General features: G+C 40.1%; 1 protein-coding gene across 2 annotated transcripts in view; it reads right to left on the reverse strand.

Moving 5' to 3' along the window:
• The window catches only part of ABCB11 (ATP binding cassette subfamily B member 11), a 105,340-nt gene that overhangs the window by 22,655 nt on the left and 63,186 nt on the right, over positions 1–19,499 (reverse strand). For both annotated transcript variants that reach the window (XM_062187623.1, XM_062187614.1), the window contains exons 19-21: positions 6,375–6,536; positions 560–664; positions 307–468 (exon numbers count right to left, since the gene is read on the reverse strand). In XM_062187623.1, the coding sequence (XP_062043607.1) occupies positions 307–468; positions 560–664; positions 6,375–6,536 (429 nt within the window). The remainder of the gene's footprint in view (positions 1–306; positions 469–559; positions 665–6,374; positions 6,537–19,499) is intronic.

Genomic DNA, 19,499 nt, shown 5'->3' on the forward strand with positions numbered 1-19,499 from the left:
TGTCCCATACCATTTTTAATATTTTTGGATTGACAGTACTGCAGTATAGCACTATCAACCCATTGAGTTTTTTTTTTTCCATGCGTACTCTACCACCACTGCTATGTCCCCACTAAGCGGGGACAGAGCAGGAAGTTGCCATCCTTGAAGAAGACAGAGTAAGCCCTCTCCAGACAATGAATCTGCTGGTGCCCTGACCTTGAACTTCCCAATCGACAGAACTGTGAGAAATAAGTTTCTGTTATCAATCACCCAGTCTAGGTGTTTTGTTTCAACAGCTCAAACACTGTTACTTCCACAGCTTACCCCTTGAACTTGGGAAGCATCTGTAGCAAGTCTTGTTGTCAGTGCTCCAGGGCTATTTCTGAGGTCATCAAACCAGCCAATGTCTTGCCCTAACATTGCCCTAAAACCAAATTTACGTAGCCTTTTTGTGAGGAGCTCTCCAGACTTGGCAAAAGTGTAACCCTAAAACATAAAGAAGGAATTTTTAGAGATATTTTAATATGAAAAGCACTGGAAATAGCTCAATCACTTACTAAAAGACAACATTTCTTACCTGCAGAAACTGGGTGAAAAAGGATACACAGCCCAATGCTACAAAAAGTAGGCATATACCATCAATCTCTGACCTCTGCTCTTCTTTGTCAGGTAGTGAAAAAGTCTTTGAAAGATAGTAAGCAAGAAAGAGACTTCATTAATATAAATAATTACAAAATAAATGTACATGTTTAAATTAAATTTTTCTTTTTTCACCATTACACATTTGTCCAAACCCACAGAACATAGACCAACAGTGAAACCTAGTATAAACTGTGGACTTGTGGACTTCATGGTGTGTCAACATGGGTTCATTGACTTTGATAACTATACCCCCAGAGGAGGCCTGTTTATAATACGGAGGAAGGCAGAGGGTAGACAGGAAATCTCCAAACTTTCCTCTTAACTTTTCTGTGAACCTGAAACTGATCTAAAATAAAAAAATAAAAAATGGTTTCACTTTAAACACAGTACTGATTAAAACAAAGTCAGCTGTGAACATTATGATGATATACCTTAATCTCCTATGGAGCAGGAAGCCTGGTGAATGAAAGCTAGTGGTGAGAACTCACAGAATTTTTGTGTTGTTTCTTTGCTCAGGTTCAGCCATTGCTTTGATACAGATAAAAAAGATGATGAAATGATGTCAATCATTAAAGTAATAAGGCAGAGAAAAAAGGAAGGAAGGGAAAGAAGAGAAAGTGGGAAAGATAGGAGAAATGAATTGAAGGAACTTGAGAATCTGAGAATGTTAACTGGGATGCAAGAAAGATGATTTCCACAATCAAGTATCTTGCCTTTATTAGTGTGTATATATGTATATATACATACACACAAATATATAAAGTAGTTTATGAATAAACTATTTGCTATATAAAAATAAAATCATATTAAGAAGGCAATTAGCTATCAAGGGATTGATTGGAATTGGTTTGAGAAAGAAAAAAAATCATGGCCTTCTGAGACTAAGGCTTTTGCCTCTGAATAACCAGAGATGGAAAACATTCCTGTCCCTAAATTATGGAGATTGTGAGTGAGGCTTTTAAAGTCTACAGTGAGTAGCAAACAGTATTCATAAGTCCATTCTGAACTTGCAGGTGTTTGCTCAGGTAACATTGAGAACCAAGCTGTTGTGGTAAGCAAATGGAATGGACAAGTTCCAATGAGAGTAAAATGGATTTTAGGAACAACAAAATCTTCCTAATTCATCCTAAATGATGGGGAGCTGCAGGATAAATTCTTATTTATTGTTTTCAATTAATTTGAATAACTAGAACTAGGTCAATAAAGAGTTGCTCAAAGAAAAACATTTATTCAATAAGCACTGAATGCTAAATAAATCTCCCTGAAAGCAATGTGTACTATTCCAATGACAAATCCTATTTTATGAAGTAAATAAAAGTAATCGGTTCAATTATCATAACTTCCAAAGTAGAAGAAAAGGCTTGGAATTAATGAGGTTTTTCCACACCTAGGACCATTTCAAGGGCCTTCTAGTTATTAATACAGGTGCAAATGGGCTTGGAAAACAGCATATTAGTTCTTCTTCTTCTTCTTCTTCTTCTTCTTCTTCTTTTTTTTTTTTTTTTTGACAGGCAGAGTGGACAGTGAGAGAGACAGAGAGAAAGGTCTTCCTTTTCCGTTGGTTCACCCCCCAATGGCCGCTGATCCGAAGCCAGGAGCCAGGTGCCTCCCCTGGTCTCCCATGCGGGTACAAGGCCCAAACACTTGGGCCATCCTCCACTGCACTCCCAGGCCAGAGCAGAGAGCTGAACTGGAAGAGGGGCAACCAGGACAGAATCCGGGGCCCCAACCGGGACTAGAACCCGGTGTGCCGGTACCACAGGCGGAGGATTAGCCTAGAGAGCCGCGGTGCCGCCGCACATTACTTCTTCCCAGGATGATATCACTCACAAGTTTACTTTACGTAGTGCACAAATTCAGGAATTTAAAGATATTTTTGGTTTGGTTTTTTAAATCACTATACAAATATCCTGAAACCCCAAACTCTAATGCCACAATTTCCATTCTTCAAAAGTCACCTATTATAACCATGGACTCCAGAACTTCAGATTAGCCTATTTAACTCTTACCTTATGGATGGAAAACTAAAGTCCAAAACATCAAGCCATTTGCTGGAGTTCATTCAGCCTGTAGTAAGCAAATGCCTATTTCTCAGCTTCTAATGCTTGCTCCTTAGGTTCTGGTACTACCCACTTTTTCGGTGTTAATAGAATATATTTGGCTAATGTTAAAAGCCACAAAACTGTTTAGTTTGAGAGTAGACAATACAACCCTGTGAGAATGTCAATGATGCGTTGACATTGACAGCTCAATTGCAGGTGTAAGTCCATGCTAGAATTTCTGCTTTGGACCAGAAGAACCATAGACAATATTCTCTCCATTAGTTACTGAGTGGTGGTCAAGCTGAAGGCAGGAGTTACTAATTGCTGTTTTCTTCTAGCTTGGCCATTTCCTGAACCACTAGGTACAGATCGGATCTTAGAGAGCATCTCTGTCAATCCTTCATTTTATGGTTGAGGAGACTGAGGTCTAGAAGTGACATGATGTGACTCCAGAGCATGCAGTATGTGGTCAGTAGCCAGCAGAGCCAGTTTCAGAAAGTAAGGTCTGCTGATGGGAATGCCAAACCCTTTCCACAGAAGCTCCTACCTATGACATGGGTGGAGTTGACTGAGTATTTTCATAAGACAGAAGGAAATAATCAGCAAAGAAGCTGACACCCTGGATTTCTTTGAAAAGCAAACATTCACAGCACAAGCCTGGGTCTACTCTATACCTTCTACACCTACACCTTTGCTCAATGGGTTGCATGTCTGCAGCCTCTCCCTACTAGAAGGATGGGCTCAGGGCAGCAGAGAACAGTCTTTGTTTTCTTATTCCCAACTCTACCTCCTAAACCAGCGACAGTGTCTGGTAAACAGTAAGTGCCCAACAAATACTTGTTGAACAAAGAGTGGATTTTTCTGTTTAATGTTTGTCTTCCTCGTAGACTGGAAACTCCACTGGGGGAAAGAATCAAAACTGAATGGTCCGTGTCCCCAGCAAGGTTTCCAGAGGAGACAATCACTGTCTACTGAACGAATAAAATAACTTCTCTCTCTCTCTCTCTCAAATAAATGAGTTTTTAAAATGTGAAAAAAGAACATTCCTTTGATGTTGGTTGTTGTACTTACTGGGAATAAAAGCTCATTATTTATCAGATTTTCAGGGGTATGCATTTGGTGTAACAGTTAAGATGCCACTCGGGGAAAAAAGCTACCACTTGGGACCCCTGCATCCTGGTTCAAGTCCTAGCTCTTCTTCTAACTCAGCTTGCTACTAATGCACACCCTGGGAAAAAGCACGTGATGGATCAAGTATTTGGGTCCTTGACACCCATGTGAGAGACCTGAATGGAGTTCCAACATCCTTGGTTCAGCATGGCCCAGCACTGGCTGTTATGGGCATTTAAGGAGTGAACCACTGATGGAAGAGCTCTCTGTCTCTCTCTCGCTCTCGCTCTTTCTCTCTGCATTTGGGTAGTGAACCACCAATGGAATATTTCTCTCTCTTTCCTTTCCAATAAATGAAAATACATTTAAAAAAATTTTTTTTGACAGGCAGAGTGGACAGTGAGAGAGAGAGAGAGAGAGAGAAAGGTCTTCCTTTTCCGTTGGTTCACCCCCCAATGGCCGCTGTGGCCTGCGCACCGCGCTGATCCGAAGCCAGGAGCCAGGTGCTTCCTTTTGGTCTCCCATGTGGGTGCAAGGGCCCAAACACTTGGGCCATCCTCCACTGTACTCTCTGGCCACAGCAGAGAGCTGGCCTGGAAGAGGGGCAACCGGGACAGAATCCGGCGCCCTGACCGGGACTAGAAGCTGGGGTGCTGGCGCCGCAGGTGGAGGATTAGCCTATTGAGCTGCAGTGCCAGCCGAAAATACATTTAATAAACAATTTTTAACAAAATATTGTGAAACTACACAACCAGAAATTCAATTAATTGGTGTTGAAGGTTCCTGTGTTCCCAATTTCCTACCTCCTGAAGTTCCCTAAAATTAATGTGATTTCTTCCCTTACAGGGCAGTATAAAAATTAAAGAAGTGCCAGCAGCTCTCCTGGCACAACTGGCTTACTTCTGTTTGTGGATTACTTATGTTTTTCTGTACAACTCATGCTTGTGGAGCATTTTCCTGATCAGGATCTCTACTAGAGAGATGACAAGGGAGATAAAGAGAAGAGGAAACCAAATGTAAGTTTTTATTGTTATTAAACTCTGATGGTATGACGCGCTAGTAGGCTCTTTAGGATAGGACTCAGAAAATCTGGGAACTGGCCGGCGCCGCGGCTCACTAGGCTAATCCTCCGCCTTGCGGCGCCGGCACACCGGGTTCTAGTCCCGGTCGGGGCACCGATCCTGTCCCGGTTGCCCCTCTTCCAGGCCAGCTCTCTGCTGTGGCTAGGGAGTGCAGTGGAGGATGGCCCAAGTCCTTGGGTCCTGCACCCCATGGGAGACCAGGATAAGTACCTGGCTCCTGCCATCGGAACAGCGTGGTTCTAGTCCCGGTCGGGGCACCGATCCTGTCCCGGTTGCCCCTCTTCCAGGCCAGCTCTCTGCTGTGGCTAGGGAGTGCAGTGGAGGATGGCCCAAGTCCTTGGGTCCTGCACCCCATGGGAGACCAGGATAAGCACCTGGCTCCTGCCATCGGAACAGCGTGGTGCGCCGGCCGCAGCGCACTACCGCGGCAGCCATTGGAGGGTGAACCAACGGCAAAAGGAAGACCTTTCTCTCTGTCTCTCTCTCTCTCTCTCACTGTCCACTCTGCCTGTCAAAAAAAAAAAAAAAAAAAAAAACAAAAAACCAAACCTGGGAACTAGTCCAGGCCTCATCATCTAATGGCTCTATCAGCTTGAATAAGTGAAAATGTTCTTTAGTTTCAAGGTTTCCTGCCTTGTTGAACTTACAGGGTTTGTGTGTATGGGTGTGTGTGTGTAAATTTCCACTAAGAAAACATGAGTGCATTTTGATAACTAATTTTGAAATCAAAAGGCTTTATTTGGACCTCTCTCTACAGTCACTCTGACTGGGCTTGTATTCTGGCTCCCCCTGGTCATTCTAAGTTCCCTGTGCCTTCACTTGCTCCTTTGTAAAATGAAAATAATAAGAATAGCTACCTCTGATGGTTATTAGGAAACTTAAATGAACTGTTATACATAAAGTGCTTAGGTAGTACCTAACAAATGTTTGCAGTTATCACAGCCATAAAGTCAGATGGAGAATATCAAAACGCCTTGGAAGTGAAAAAAATGGAAACAAGCTTATTGTTTATCCTTGCCTTATTTCACTTCTCTTTTTCCTTTCTCTCTTCCTCTCCATGTCCCCATTTCAATGGTGCAGTCAGGAGACCAGAGCATTTTGTACATCATGCACTCACACCTGCTATTATAAGTCAAATGTACCTTAGCTGTTCCACAAGATCAAAATTGTTCCTAAAATCCTTTTGCATTATTCAACAAACCAGCTTTGCATTCTGATTTGGCTTGCATATAGGTAAATTGTCTTCTTCCAACATTAAATCTGCAGCAACAGTATCATTTTTACAGGCATGATGACTGAGAGTTGCAGTCCAAACGAAAGCACTCAACTCTACCTTCTTACCTTCCATGTAATGGAGACCCCAGGAATTTTTCATCCTTTAAAGATGAGAAAAAAGGGCTAACAAAAAAGAGCTAAATATATAAAAACAATGAGCAGACCTCCAAAAACAATAATATTGACTGATACAAATGTGAAAAGTATGAGAAGAATAAATCTTGTCCAGTTTCTTGCTTACCCCAAGAATCTGGCTGAACAAGAAGGCATAGAGGGGTGTGACTGCCCCATTAACAGCAGCACCCACAGATCCAGCCAGCATGTAGGGCCATTCTGGAGCATTGAGTTTCATAATCCTTCTGACTGGGGCAGGTTCAATGTCTTCCGCAGGCAGGTCCTTGTCCTTGAGAGGAGAGAGAAATACATTGGTCATCCACAGTACGCATCCTGCACGAGCTATTTTATTATGCAGCAGACCATCTGGCATTCACAGAGTTGAGAATCATGGATTGGTTATGAGTAGTCTGTGAGTAATCTACAAGATGCAGTGATTTGTAATTTTTTAAGGAATCAATTTGAAATACCTGAGACTAGGACAAGAATGAACCTTCAGGACTACTCATCTGAAGGTGAGCTTGTGGCTCTTCTCATTTCGTGTAAGTATAAACTATCAGGAAGTAATAAGGATGCTGGATCTTTACTATAGCTGTATTTATATATGTGAAGATTGGCAAAATTTTCAAGATATGGTTTTTAACATAAATGTCAATCTTCTGTAATGCAGTATCTGGCTACTACTCTGAAGGAGGTTAGGATATCTAAAATAAGACAAAATAATTTATAATATTTATTAGTTTGTGTCAACAACTATCATTTAAATGTTTTTAGTAAGATCTTCCTTAATTAGTGCCCAGAAGTAAGTAGTGTTTCATTGGATTTCTAAGTTTCACCTTTCCTTCCCAAGGAGTGAAAATTAGTCAGTCCTGCCCTATTCTGATCTCTGTAGTTGCCATTACAGTGTCAGAGATAGCAAGTTTTTATTCCCCTAAAGGCAAGTATTGTTTACAGAACCCTATAGCTTTTTTTTTTTTAAAGATTTTATTTATTTATTTGAGATGCAGAGTTACAGACAGAGAGAAAGATCTTCCATCCACTGGCTCACTCCCCACATGGGCACAATGGCCAGAGCTGGGCCAATCCAAAGCCAGGAGCTTCTTCCAGGTCTCCCACATGGGTAACAGGTTTCCAAGCACTTGGGCCATCTTCTACAGCTTTCTCAGGCCATAGCAGAGGGCTGAATCAGAAGTGGAACAGCTGGGACTAGAACGGGAGCCCATATGGGATGCTGGCACCGCAGGCAGAAGATTAACCTACTGTGTCACAGTGCCAGCCCCATGAACGCTATAGCTTTTGCCATCATTTTTCCTTGCTACTGCTGTTACTCAGGCTTTGGTATTTCAGCCCATTTATTCAATAATTTGTTAGATGTATTACTCTGTTTCAGACAGATTTTTGAGGCTTATATAAATTTGTATTGATTTTTTTTACTTTCTATATTAAAATATACTCAAAATCTATAGTAAATTGGTGATAATTAGAGCAGTCCAACCAAGAGAACTGAACAGACAGGCTCCTCACTGAACTTTGCCACAGGGAAGGACTTGAACAACAAAGGAGGTTGACTGTGGGAAAGTTTCAGTAAAGAAGTGATGGGAACTCCAAACAGCACAGACTCCAAAAGTCAGCTAAGAGAGTGGGGCAAAGCCACCAAGGCTCCTACCCCGGTTCCCTGACTGAGGGACACCATCTTGCTCTGACTGATACCATCTTGCATCTCTGACTGGAAGCCCTGACTGCAGAAGAATTCCATGATCTTCACTGGCTTTAAATCCAGTCTAGAAAACTGACTGGGGTCATAGCAACTGCTTTGTTCCACAAAAGGAACCTGCATTGCCTCTCAGTGTCCCCACAGCCCTGGACTGAAACTGAAGTCCCACAGCCTCTGCTAAACTCCATTCTGTTTTAGGGGACAGCAAGTATCCGGGTCACAGCCAGAAGCCCCACAGCCAGAGCCAGAGCCAGGGCACTTCATAGGGCAGACAGCAGGACCCTTTGGATCCCACAGCTGCAGAACTACTGGGCACAAGCCCCTAGAGCCATGATTGCTCACTCTGATTGTGAAGATCTTCTGGTTTGGGGGCTCAGTGCCAGCAGCAGCCAATACAACAGCCCAGAGGAAGTCCCCTTTGCATCTCTTAGCCAGGGCACATCCCCAGCACCACCCTTTCATACCCTGTAGGAACCAGGTCTGCTGTGTGTACTGAAGCTCTGAGACTGGCTGTTGGTGCTACAATCACTGGAGTAACTCACACTTACTGGTGGGACCTAGAGGGCCCTATCTTCATTTGTTTGCTTCAGGCCTGCAACCGCTAGTGCACAGTCACCAGTATAACATGTGATCGACGCCTGGTATTTTGGTAAGTTACCTTCTGAGTCCTACAGTCCCAGGACTGTGCTTGTTAGAGTTATATTCCACCTGAGTTTATTTCCAAGGACTCTGTATAAGAAACACATTGTATCCTGCAGCCCTGGGTCTGTGAGTAAGTCCCAGAGACACTGGTGCTCACCCACGGCACCCGAGGAAGACCTTAACTGCATCACACTGATTGAGGTTTGCACAACCAGTGAACAGTCTCTAGTATAACCTATGCTTTCTCATGAGACCTGGACAAGGTACAGCTCCATGACTATGACTATTGGTACTATATTCCTTAGAGCCACTGGACCCACCTTGTAGGACACAGGGGAAATCTTACCTGCATTCCACTGTCCAGGCCCATGTTTGCCTATGCACAATCCTCAGCATAACCTGGATTCATCCCATGGGACCAGGGCAAGGTCCCTTTTATATCCTGCATTGCTGGGACTAGGACTTTTGATGCTATAAATTCCAGCATCACCCACATGCACCCAGCAGGCACTGGAAAAATTCTCATCCACATAACACAGTTCCAGGGCCACAGTTATTGGAGCCACAAGCCCCAGAATGATTCAGGCTTAGCCATGGGGGCAAAGGGAGAGCCTTCTCTGTGTCCCACTCACCAAGAACATGGCCATTGCAAACTCCAGTGTGATTGATACTCAACTGTCTGGAGACTTAAGACACACACTTTTGGAAGCCCACATCCACTTCAGTTGAGAGCTCACAACAGAACACACCAAGAAGAAAAAATGTCTGATCTTGAAGATGACTTTTGAAATAACCCAGTCAGACCAAAATAAAGGAAAAGAATGAAAAAGAATGGAGAAATCCTACAACACATACAGGATACAATTAAGTGAAAAAATACATTATAATGAAAACTGGAGGGGAAGAGAAGGGAAAATGCCTTGAGAACCTATTGAATGAAGTTTCAGTTAAAAATTTTCTAAGTCTTGAGAGAGGAACACAGGAAATTAACACAGGAAATTCAATAGGCCCTGACAGGATGCAACCAAAAAGAAAAAAAGAAAAATGAAAAGAAAAGAAAGAAAAGAAAAAAAGAAGAAAGAAAAGATCTTCTTCAAGGCATATTATAGTCAAATTGTCAAAAGTTAAGTACAAGGTGAGAATCTTAAAAGATGTGAGAGAAAAATATCAACAGCAGAAACCTTATCAGTCAGAACAGGTGGGGGTGATATATCAAGGTTTTGAAAGAAAAAAAATTCTAAGAATATTAAATCCAATGAAGCTCCCCTTAAGAAGTGAAGGAGAAATTAAGTATTTCCCAAACAAACAAAACTGAGAGAATTCATCACCACCAGATAAACCCTAAAAGAAATTCTGAAGGGAATACTACATTGGAAGTAAGTATTATGAAAACACATGGAGGTACACAATTCACTAACAGAGCACATACACAAAAGAGAAGAGATTTCAAACTTACAACAAAAAGTATGAAAGCACAAAGAATTAATAAGAGGCAGAAACAAACAGAAAACATATAAATCAGTAATCAATCAACTAAAGGACAATAGTTCTTATTTATCAATATTAATGTTTAGTATAAATTGATTCAATTCTCCAGTCAAAACATAAAGATGGACCAAATTGATAAAATGACAAGATCCAAATATATGCTGCCTAAAGGAAACTCATTGCACAGGTAAAGATATACATAGACTGAAAGTGAGGGGCTATAAAAGGATGTACCACGAAATTGAAACCACACATGAGCTGGAGTAGCCATACTCATGTCAGATAAAACAGACTTCAAATACAGAACTATAAAAAAGTGACAAATAATATATTGATAAGAGGATTGATTCAACAGTAAGATATAACAATCATAATTATATTTGTACCCAACACTAGACTACCCAATTATAAAAACAAATCTTGTTAGACTTACAGGGAGAGATAGACTCCATATAATTATATGGGCAACTTCAATATCCCACTGTCATTGATGGATCATTCAGATAGAAAATCAACAAGGATACATCAGAACTGAACCACACTGTTGAACAAAAGGACCTAGCAGGCATTTACAGAACACTTCATACAATAACTGCCAAGTACACGTTATTCTTGTCAGCACATGGAACATTTTTGAAGATAGACCACGTATTCACCCACAAATCAAGTATCATTAAATTATTAAAAATTGAAATTATATTATGTTTCTTCTTAGATCACAAAGGAATAAAACTAGAAATCAATAAGAACAACAACAGAAATTGAAAAATAATGGAAAATGAACAACATGCTCTTGAATGATCAATGGGTCATTGAAGAAGTTTAAAAATTTCTTGAAAAAAAAATACAACATATCAAAATCTGTAGAATACAGCCAAAGCAGTAATAAGGGGAGTTTATAGCAATAAGTGCCCACATTCAAAAAATAGAAAAATCTCTAAACAATTTAACAATGCATCTTAAGGACTTAGAGAAGCAAGAAGAAACCAAATCCCAAATTATCAGGAGGCAAGAAATAATAATCAGAGTAGAAATAAATCAAATTGAAACTAAAATATACAAAAGATTAATAAAACAAAAAGCTGTTTTTTTGGAAATATAAACAACTGCCTTGTAGTATGTCTTGAAATCTGGTATTGTTATGCCTCTACCTTTGTTTTTATTGTATAAGATTGCTTTAGCTATTCCAGGTCTCCTGTTTTTCCATATATATTTCAGCAACATTTTTTCTAGATCTGAGAAGAATGTCTTTGGTATTTTGATTGGTATCACATTAAATTTGTAAATTGCTTTCGGAAGAATGGACATTTTGATATTGTTGATACTTCCAATCCATGAACATGAAAGATTCTTCCATTTTTTGGTATCTTCTTCTATTTCTTTCTTTAATGTTTTACAATCCTCATTGTAAAGATCTTTGACTTCCTCGGTTAAATTTATATCAAAGTATTTTTTGTGTAGCTATTGTAAATGGGGTTGATCTTAGAAGTTCCTTCTCAGCCATGGCATTGTCTGTATATTGATTTCATATCCTGCTAATTTACCAAAATCTTCAATGAGTTACAACTATCTCTTGGAGGAGTCTTTTGGATCTCCTATAATAGAATCATGTCATCTGCAAATAGGGATAGTTTGATTTCCTCTTTCTCAATTTGAATCCTTTTGATTTCTTTTTCTTGCCTAATGACTCCGGCTAAAACTTCCAGGACTTTGTTGAATAGTAATGGTGACAGTGGGCATCCTTGTCTGGTTCTGGATCTCAGTGGGAATGCTTCCAACCTTTCCCCATTCAACAGGACACTGGCTATGGGTGTGTCATAAACTGACTTGATTTTGTTGAGGAATGTTCCTTCTATACCCAATTTGATTAGAATTTTTTCATCATGAAAGGGTGTTGTATTTTATCAAATGTTTTCTCTGCATCTATTGAGATAATCATATGGTTTTTGTTCTTCAGTGTATTAATGTGATGTATCACATTGATTGATTAATTGATTGATTTGCAAATGCTAAACCATCCCTGTATACCAGGGATAAATCATATTTGGTCTAGGTGATTTGTTGTTGGATTTGATTGGCCAGAATTTTGTTTAGGATTTTTGCATCTATGTTCATCAGGGAAATTGGTCTGTAGTTCTCTTTCTCTGTTGCATCTTTTCTGGGTTTAGAAATTAAGGTGATGCTGGCTTCATAGAAAAAATTTGGGAAGATTCCCTCTCTTTAAATTGTTTTGAATAACTTGAGAAGAATTGGAGTTAATTCTTTAAATGTCTGGTAAAATTCAGCAGTGAAGCCATCTGGTCCTGGGCTTTTCTTTGTTGGGAGGGTCTTTATTACTGATTCAACTTCCATCTTTGTAATGGGTCTGTTTAGGTTTTCTATGTCTTTGTGGTAGGTTGTATGTGTTCAGGAATCTATCCATTTCCTCTAGGTTTCCCAGCTTATTGGCATACCACTCTTTGTAGTAATTTCAGATGATTCTTTTTATTTCTGTGGTGTCTGTTACATTTACTTTTTAATCTCTAATTTTATTGATTTGGGTTCTTTTTTTTTTTGGTTAGTTGGGTCAATGGTGTGTCAATTTTATTTTTTTAAAAAACAGTTCTTTGTTTTGCTGATATTATTATTAATAATTCATTTGAAATTCAGAGTTACACAGAAAGAAGGAGAGGAAGAGAGAGGTCTTCCATCTGCTAGTTCATTCCTCAATTGGCTGCAATGGCCAGAGCTGTGCCGATCCAAAGCCAAGAGCCAGAAGCTTCTTTCAGGTCTTCCCACATGGTTGCAGGGGCCCAAGGACTTGGACCATCTTCCAATGCTTTCCCCATTTTGCTGATCTTTTGTATTGTTATCATGGATTCAATTTTGTTGATTTCTTCTCTAATTTTAATTATTTCTTTTCTCCTACTAGTTTATATTTGGTTTGCTGTTGTTTTTCTGGATCCTGAGATGCATTGATAGCTCATTTATTTTGTGCTTTTCCAATTTCTTGATGCAGGTACCAATTGCTATAAACTTTCCTTTTAACACTGGTTTTACTGTATCCCATTAAGTTTTGATATGTTGCATTGTCCTGTTCATTTTTTTCCAGAATTTTTTTTTTTATTTCTTCTATGACCCACTGTTCATTCAGGAGTATGTTGTTCAGTCTCCACGTGTTTGCCTATGTTCTAGAGATTCTGGAGTTGCTGATTTCCAGCTTCATTGCACTGTGGTCCTAGAAGATACATTGTATGATTTTGATTTTTTTGAATTTGCTGAGACTTGTTTTATATCCTAGCATGTAGTGAATCCTAGAGAGGGTTCCACACACGTTGAGAAGAATGGGTATTCTGCAACTGCAAGATCAAAAGTTCTATAGATATCTGTTAGGTCCGTTTGGTGTATAGTGCCGATTAACTCTGTTGTTTCCTTGCTGATTTTCTGTCCATTTCATCTGTCCATTGCTGAAAGTGGCATATTGAAATCCACTATTAGTATTGTATTTGAGTCTATGTCTCCCTTTAAATCCCTTAACATTTCTTCTAAATAGCCAGGTGCCCTATAATTAGGTGCATATACATTTATAATAGTTACATCTTTCTGTTGCATTGATCCCTTGATCATTACACAGTATCCTTTGTCTCTTTTAACAGGTTTATGATAAAGTCTATATTGTCTGATATTAGGATGGCCACACTGGTTTTTTTTTGGTTTCTGTTAGCACAAAATATCTTTTGCCATTCTTTCACTTTCAGTCTGTGTGCATCTTTGTTGGTGAGATGTGTTTCTTGTAGGCTTCAAATAGGTGGGTTTTGTTTTTTAATCCATTCAGCCAGTCTGTGTCTTTTAACTGGTGAGTTGAAGCCATTTATATTCAAGGTGACTTGAATGTAACGACTTGAAGTAACGACTTTGCTCTGCCATTTTTACATAAATATTCCTATTCTTTACTTTGGATTTATTTTGTACTTTTTGGGGAGGTTTCCTTCCTTTATCTTCTTCCATATTGATGACCATGTTTTTGTGTTTCTTTGTGCAGCACATCCTTAGGCATCATCTGCAGGGATGGATATATGGTGAAAAATTCTTCCATTTCTGTTTGTCATGGAGGGTCTTTATTTCACCTTCGTTCATAAATGAGAGCTTTTCAGGGTGCAATATTCTGGGTTGAAAGTTCTTTTCTCTTAAGACTTGCAATACATCTTGCCATTCTTTCCTATCCTGTAGAGTTTCTGATGAGAATTCTACTTTGCATCTAATTGGAGAGCCTCTGAAAGTAACCTGGTGTTTCTCTTCTGCACATTTTAGAATCTTTTCTTTATGTTTTACAGCAGAGAGTTTGATTACAATGTGTCATGGTGAAGATATTTTCTGGTCATGTCTGCTAAGTTCTATGTGCTCCCTATACTTGGACATCCCTCTCTTTTTTCCAATTGGGAAAATTTTCTGCTATTATTTCACTAAAAAGGCCTTCCAATCCTTTATTTCCATGCCTTCAGAAACTCCTAGAACCTGTATATTTGGTCATTTGGTAGTATTGGGTAGATTCCCAACAATGTTTTTTAGTTTTCTAATTCTTCTCATGTTTGGTCTGACTGTAAAATTTCCCGTGCTTTGTCTTTTAAGTTGGATATTTTTTCTTGTGCTTCACTGATTCTGTTGTTAAGGCTTTCCACTGCATTTTTTATTTGTTCTACTGAATTCTTTGTTTCCAAGATTTCATTTTGATTTATCTTTAAGATCTCAATTTCATGGGAGAAATTTTCTTTAATGTCATGTTTGGATTTCATTAGTTCATGCATTTGCTTCTGATTACTTCTAAGCAACCCTATTATCAATTTTTTGAATTCCATTTCTGGCATTTCTGCAATCTCATCATCTTCACAATCTAGTACTGAAGTGCTGTGCTCTTTGGGGGGTCATGTTGTCTTCCTTATTCTTGTTTCTTGAATTGGTGCATTGTCATTTGGCATCTGTGGAGATGCTCATTGGTCTTTTTCTCTGTGGTGGCTTTTATCTTTGGACTATGTCTGAGTGGATTAGTGGAGTGTCTGCTTTCAGGGAATACCTAGAGGTCTGTGATGGGTCTGTGCAAGGAGCTCTGTTCAGTGCTCCAGGGTGAAGGGTGTGTATGAGGTGACATGTTCAGGTTTGGTGTTATAAATATCCTCTTTTTTTCTTTCTTCTTCTTTTTTTAATCTGAGGGGAGGTTTGTTCTTATCTGTTGGCATAAACTCAGCTGAACTCTTCTCCTCAAAGGAGACCAGTGCCTGGGCGCTAATCCCAGTGTGTATATTATGCATCCGTTCTGCCAGAAGGGCCACACAAAGGATCTGTGCAGTCCTCAGTGTAAGCTCAGATTTCCCAGCAATGTCCCTCACCGGATAACCAGGGAGCCTGATCTTGTGGGGCCTCCCACAGTGACTGCCCAAAGTTCCAGCTGCACCGAGTCCTCCCACGCAGCCTCAGTGTTTTCACAATCCTGGCACACAAGCCTCCACAGTCACGAGCATCCAGCTCCCTATCTGTTCTCTCTACCAGACTCAGTAATCTCTGCTTGGCTGTTGTTGGGCATGGACATGAGTGGGCGTAGCTCTTATGTATGTCTAGTGTGGCACCTGCTCTCTATCAGCTTGTTACTGGATGCTGTTGCAGGGTGATCGGGGAGAGAGAAAATGTGCCCCCACTTTGTTTTCTCTCCTCTAGTTTGGCAGGTACACTATCCTCCAAGAGGCTCCAAGCTAGATTCCCTCTAGGCTTTTCCCGCAGCTTATTCACCATAGGCTTAGACTACTACAGTCTGGTCTCATCTCCCTCTCCAACACTGGTGTGTAGGCTCTTGGCTGCTGGGGTCCTGAGTTGTGCATGTCCTTGCCCTCCAGGTAGGTTTACTGTGTCCCTCCAATTTGCAGAGTTTCCTCTGCTGTTTTCTACCTAACTCTTCCCTGAGACTGCACTCTTTCCACTTTTTAAAACTATTTTCTCCTAGACTAGAGCAGGAAGCTCCCTCTCTACTCTGCCATCTTAATCCAGTCCAAGAATTAATATTGTTAAAATGCCCATATTACCTAATGCAATCTCTAGATTCAATATAATCTCTATCAAACTATCAATGACATTCTTTATAGAATTAGAAAAATATAGGGGCTGGCGCTGTGGTGCAGTGGGTTAACGCCCTGGCCTGAAGCACCGGCATCCCATATGGGTGCTGGTTCAATACCCAGCTGCTCCACCTCCAATCCAGCTCTCTGCTGTGGCCTGGGAGAGCAGTGGAAGATGGCTCAGGTACTTGGGCCCCTGCACCTGTATGGGAGACCCCGAGGAAGCTCCTGGTTCCTGCCTTTGGATCGGCACAGCTCGGTCATTGCAGCCAATTGGGGACTGAACCAGTGGATGGAAGACCTCTCTCTCTCTCTCTCTGCCTCTCCTCTCTCTGTGTAACTCTGTGGAAGAGAAGAGAAGAGAAGAGAAGAGAAGAGAAGAGAAGAGAAGAGAAGAGAAGAGAAGAGAAGAGAAGAGAAGAGAAGAGAAGAGAAGAGAAGAGAAGAGAAGAGAAGAGAAGAGAAGAGAAGAGAGAAGAGGGAAAGGGCAAGGGAAGAAGAGGGGAGGGGAGGGGAGGGGAGGGGAGGGAAGGGGAAGGGAGGGGAGGGGAGGGGTAGGATGATCCCAAAATTTGCAAAATAGCCAAAATGATCTTGAGGGGAAAAAGATCAAGATTGAATCCTCACAGTACCTGATTTCAAAACCTACTATAAAGCTTTAGTAATTAAAACATCACAATACTGGCATAAAAACTGACACATAGATAAATGGAACACAATACAGAACCCCAAAATTATTCCACATATGTATGGCCAACTGACCTTTTTAAAAAGGTGCCAAAACATACACTGGGAAAAATCTTTTCAATAAGTGGTGCTGGCAAAATTGGATAAGTGAAATATGTATATATATTTGTGTATGTGTTTGCATAAGAATGAATTTAGGTCCCTACCTCTCACTATATATAAAAATCAACTCAAGTTGGATCAGATTTCAATGAAAGGCTTGAAACTATGAAATTTCTAGAAGAAAATATTACAAGAAACACTATACATTGTTGTAGACAATGATCTTTTAGACCTCCAAAGCACAATAAAAGCAAAACTAGAAACAAATGGGGCTATATTGAACTCTGAAACTTCTACACAGGTAAGGAAGCAACTGATGCAGTGAAGAGACATTTGACAGAATGGAAGAAAAGATTTGCAATCTACTTACCCAACAAAGGCTTAATATCCAGAATAAAACTAAAAAAAAAAAAAATCTCAACAATAAAACAATCAATCCAGTTAAGAAATGGGGAAAGGATTTGAATAGACAGTTCCCCTGGCATTGTTGCCTAGAGTTTGTAAGCTGTCAGAGATGAAATAATTGAACGAGTGAGTATTAATGACAAAGTGCAAATGTTGAGGGCAGGCCACAAGAGAACTTGAAATGGAGGCAATAATAGTTTCATCACCAACCTGAGCTGCTTTCTTGGATCCCATTTGGCTTGCAGCTATATTAAAATGAATAGGACATCAGGATTTTATTCAAATTAGGTTGGTAATATAGGCTTTGACTTTGTAAGCAAAGGGAAAGCAGGAGCAGAACTGGCATAGGAAGAAGGAGTTCTTAGATGAGCCCTCATGGCTATCGGTGGGCTACATCACACTGAGCACTTGAGCTCTGTGGGCCTCAGTCACTGCCTCCTTGGAATGAGAGGGCTGGTCCAGCTAGTTTTGGGGAGATAACCCATGTTTCTGCACATCATGTGAACCTTTTTTCACTTTATTTTTCCAAGAATGCTTGTAGAGCAAACAGTCTTGGAATAAAGACTCCATGTCTTCACCTCAAGGAAAGGGCAGACGTGCTTCCTGTCTCACGTATCCTTTATAAAAAGGCCCTTCAAGGTTAGGATTCCTCTCCTATAACCAATCCATTTCATTTGAAGGCATCCTCTGGTCTTCATTGCCTTACTCTGTGGGAACTGGCAGTTGAATTAGGGAACCAGTGCAAATGCTGGACTCTGGCTACTGCTATCATTATGAGTAGTAAAGTCATTTGTCCTGGTCACAGGGTTCTCCTTTATCCTGCGAACATCCAGGACATTGTTTCAAGCTAATTGGAGATACTGTACTACAGCAGAATATCAGCCCTGTTGCAGTTCTAGACAGTGGCTGGGACCCACATCTGGATGCTGACACACTCATTTGGGTCAATGATTACCAATACGGATCCTTGGGTCTCATCACTAGAATTCAATTCAGTGGGCTACTTATTCCTTATGCTATTCTGGTGGTCCAAGATCAGTACATGAACACCTCAGCAGTATGTGATCTCTAAGACTTCTCCCACCACTAGAGGTCTAGGATTCTGTACTATATGTTTTGGATATTGATGCTGTGTGGCACCAGCTTGTGAAGACGAGCTAGCATCCACAGAATTCTTCCTGCTCCCTGGTGACATTCAACTTCAGCATTTCCAGGAGCTACTGCCTCACAGGAGGGTCTGTCTACAACCTCATGTGATGGAAATTTCTGTGATCTGCTGACACTTGAAGGTTTCCCTAACCCGAAACAATACCTAAGATATTCAAATACAGTATGAAGTAATTTTTGTCCAGTTTTCAATCCCAGATAAACATAAAAAACAGAAAGTAATTGATCTGAATAGTTTTCTTTTGTTGGCTTACATTGATCGTGACTTTAAAGGAAATTGTCCTCTACCTTGCCACTACCCTCAAGTACAGTTATTAAGCCTGAATGATGCAAAAATTAGAAAATCTGCCACTGAGTAATGGATTTTTGATTTAGTGATAGAATTTTATGTGACACAATAATAGTAAAAGAATAAAAAAGCTATATAATTAAAATCATTTTATAAATAAAGATTTTTTTCTCTGATTTTACAAAACTAGATAGAAATGGTAGATGAATAAAGTAACAGAAAATTAATAACTCAGAGAGGTAAAATTATAAAGTATGTATGTGTTTACTTATTACAGAGTCTTTAACTCTATTGTAGTACAGGGATTATTTTTTAAAATTATAAAGAAGTACCTGTCAGCAACTGCATGGTGGGAACTGGGACAGAGCTCTTGTGTGTCTTTGCATTCCCAAAACAAAACTGAGCACAATAATGGTGTGTAGTCATGTTTACTGGATAGAAGAATGAAGGGAGCCCATTGTGCACATGTGCAACAAAACATACACAAAAATATATGAATTGCTCATCCTGCTATGTAGATGATTCATTGCTAGCCATGGGGCTTTTCTCAGTTTCCTTCCATCTCCTTGTATAGGCCAGGGGGAAATATAACTTGTTCCTTAAAGCTTATGCCCTGTTTTCTAAACACTTTTACACTGGGTTCTTCATTCCAATTCATTGAGGTTTCCTGCCTTG

Source organism: Lepus europaeus, chromosome 1, assembly GCF_033115175.1.
Source record: "Lepus europaeus isolate LE1 chromosome 1, mLepTim1.pri, whole genome shotgun sequence".
Lineage (NCBI taxonomy): Eukaryota > Metazoa > Chordata > Mammalia > Lagomorpha > Leporidae > Lepus > Lepus europaeus.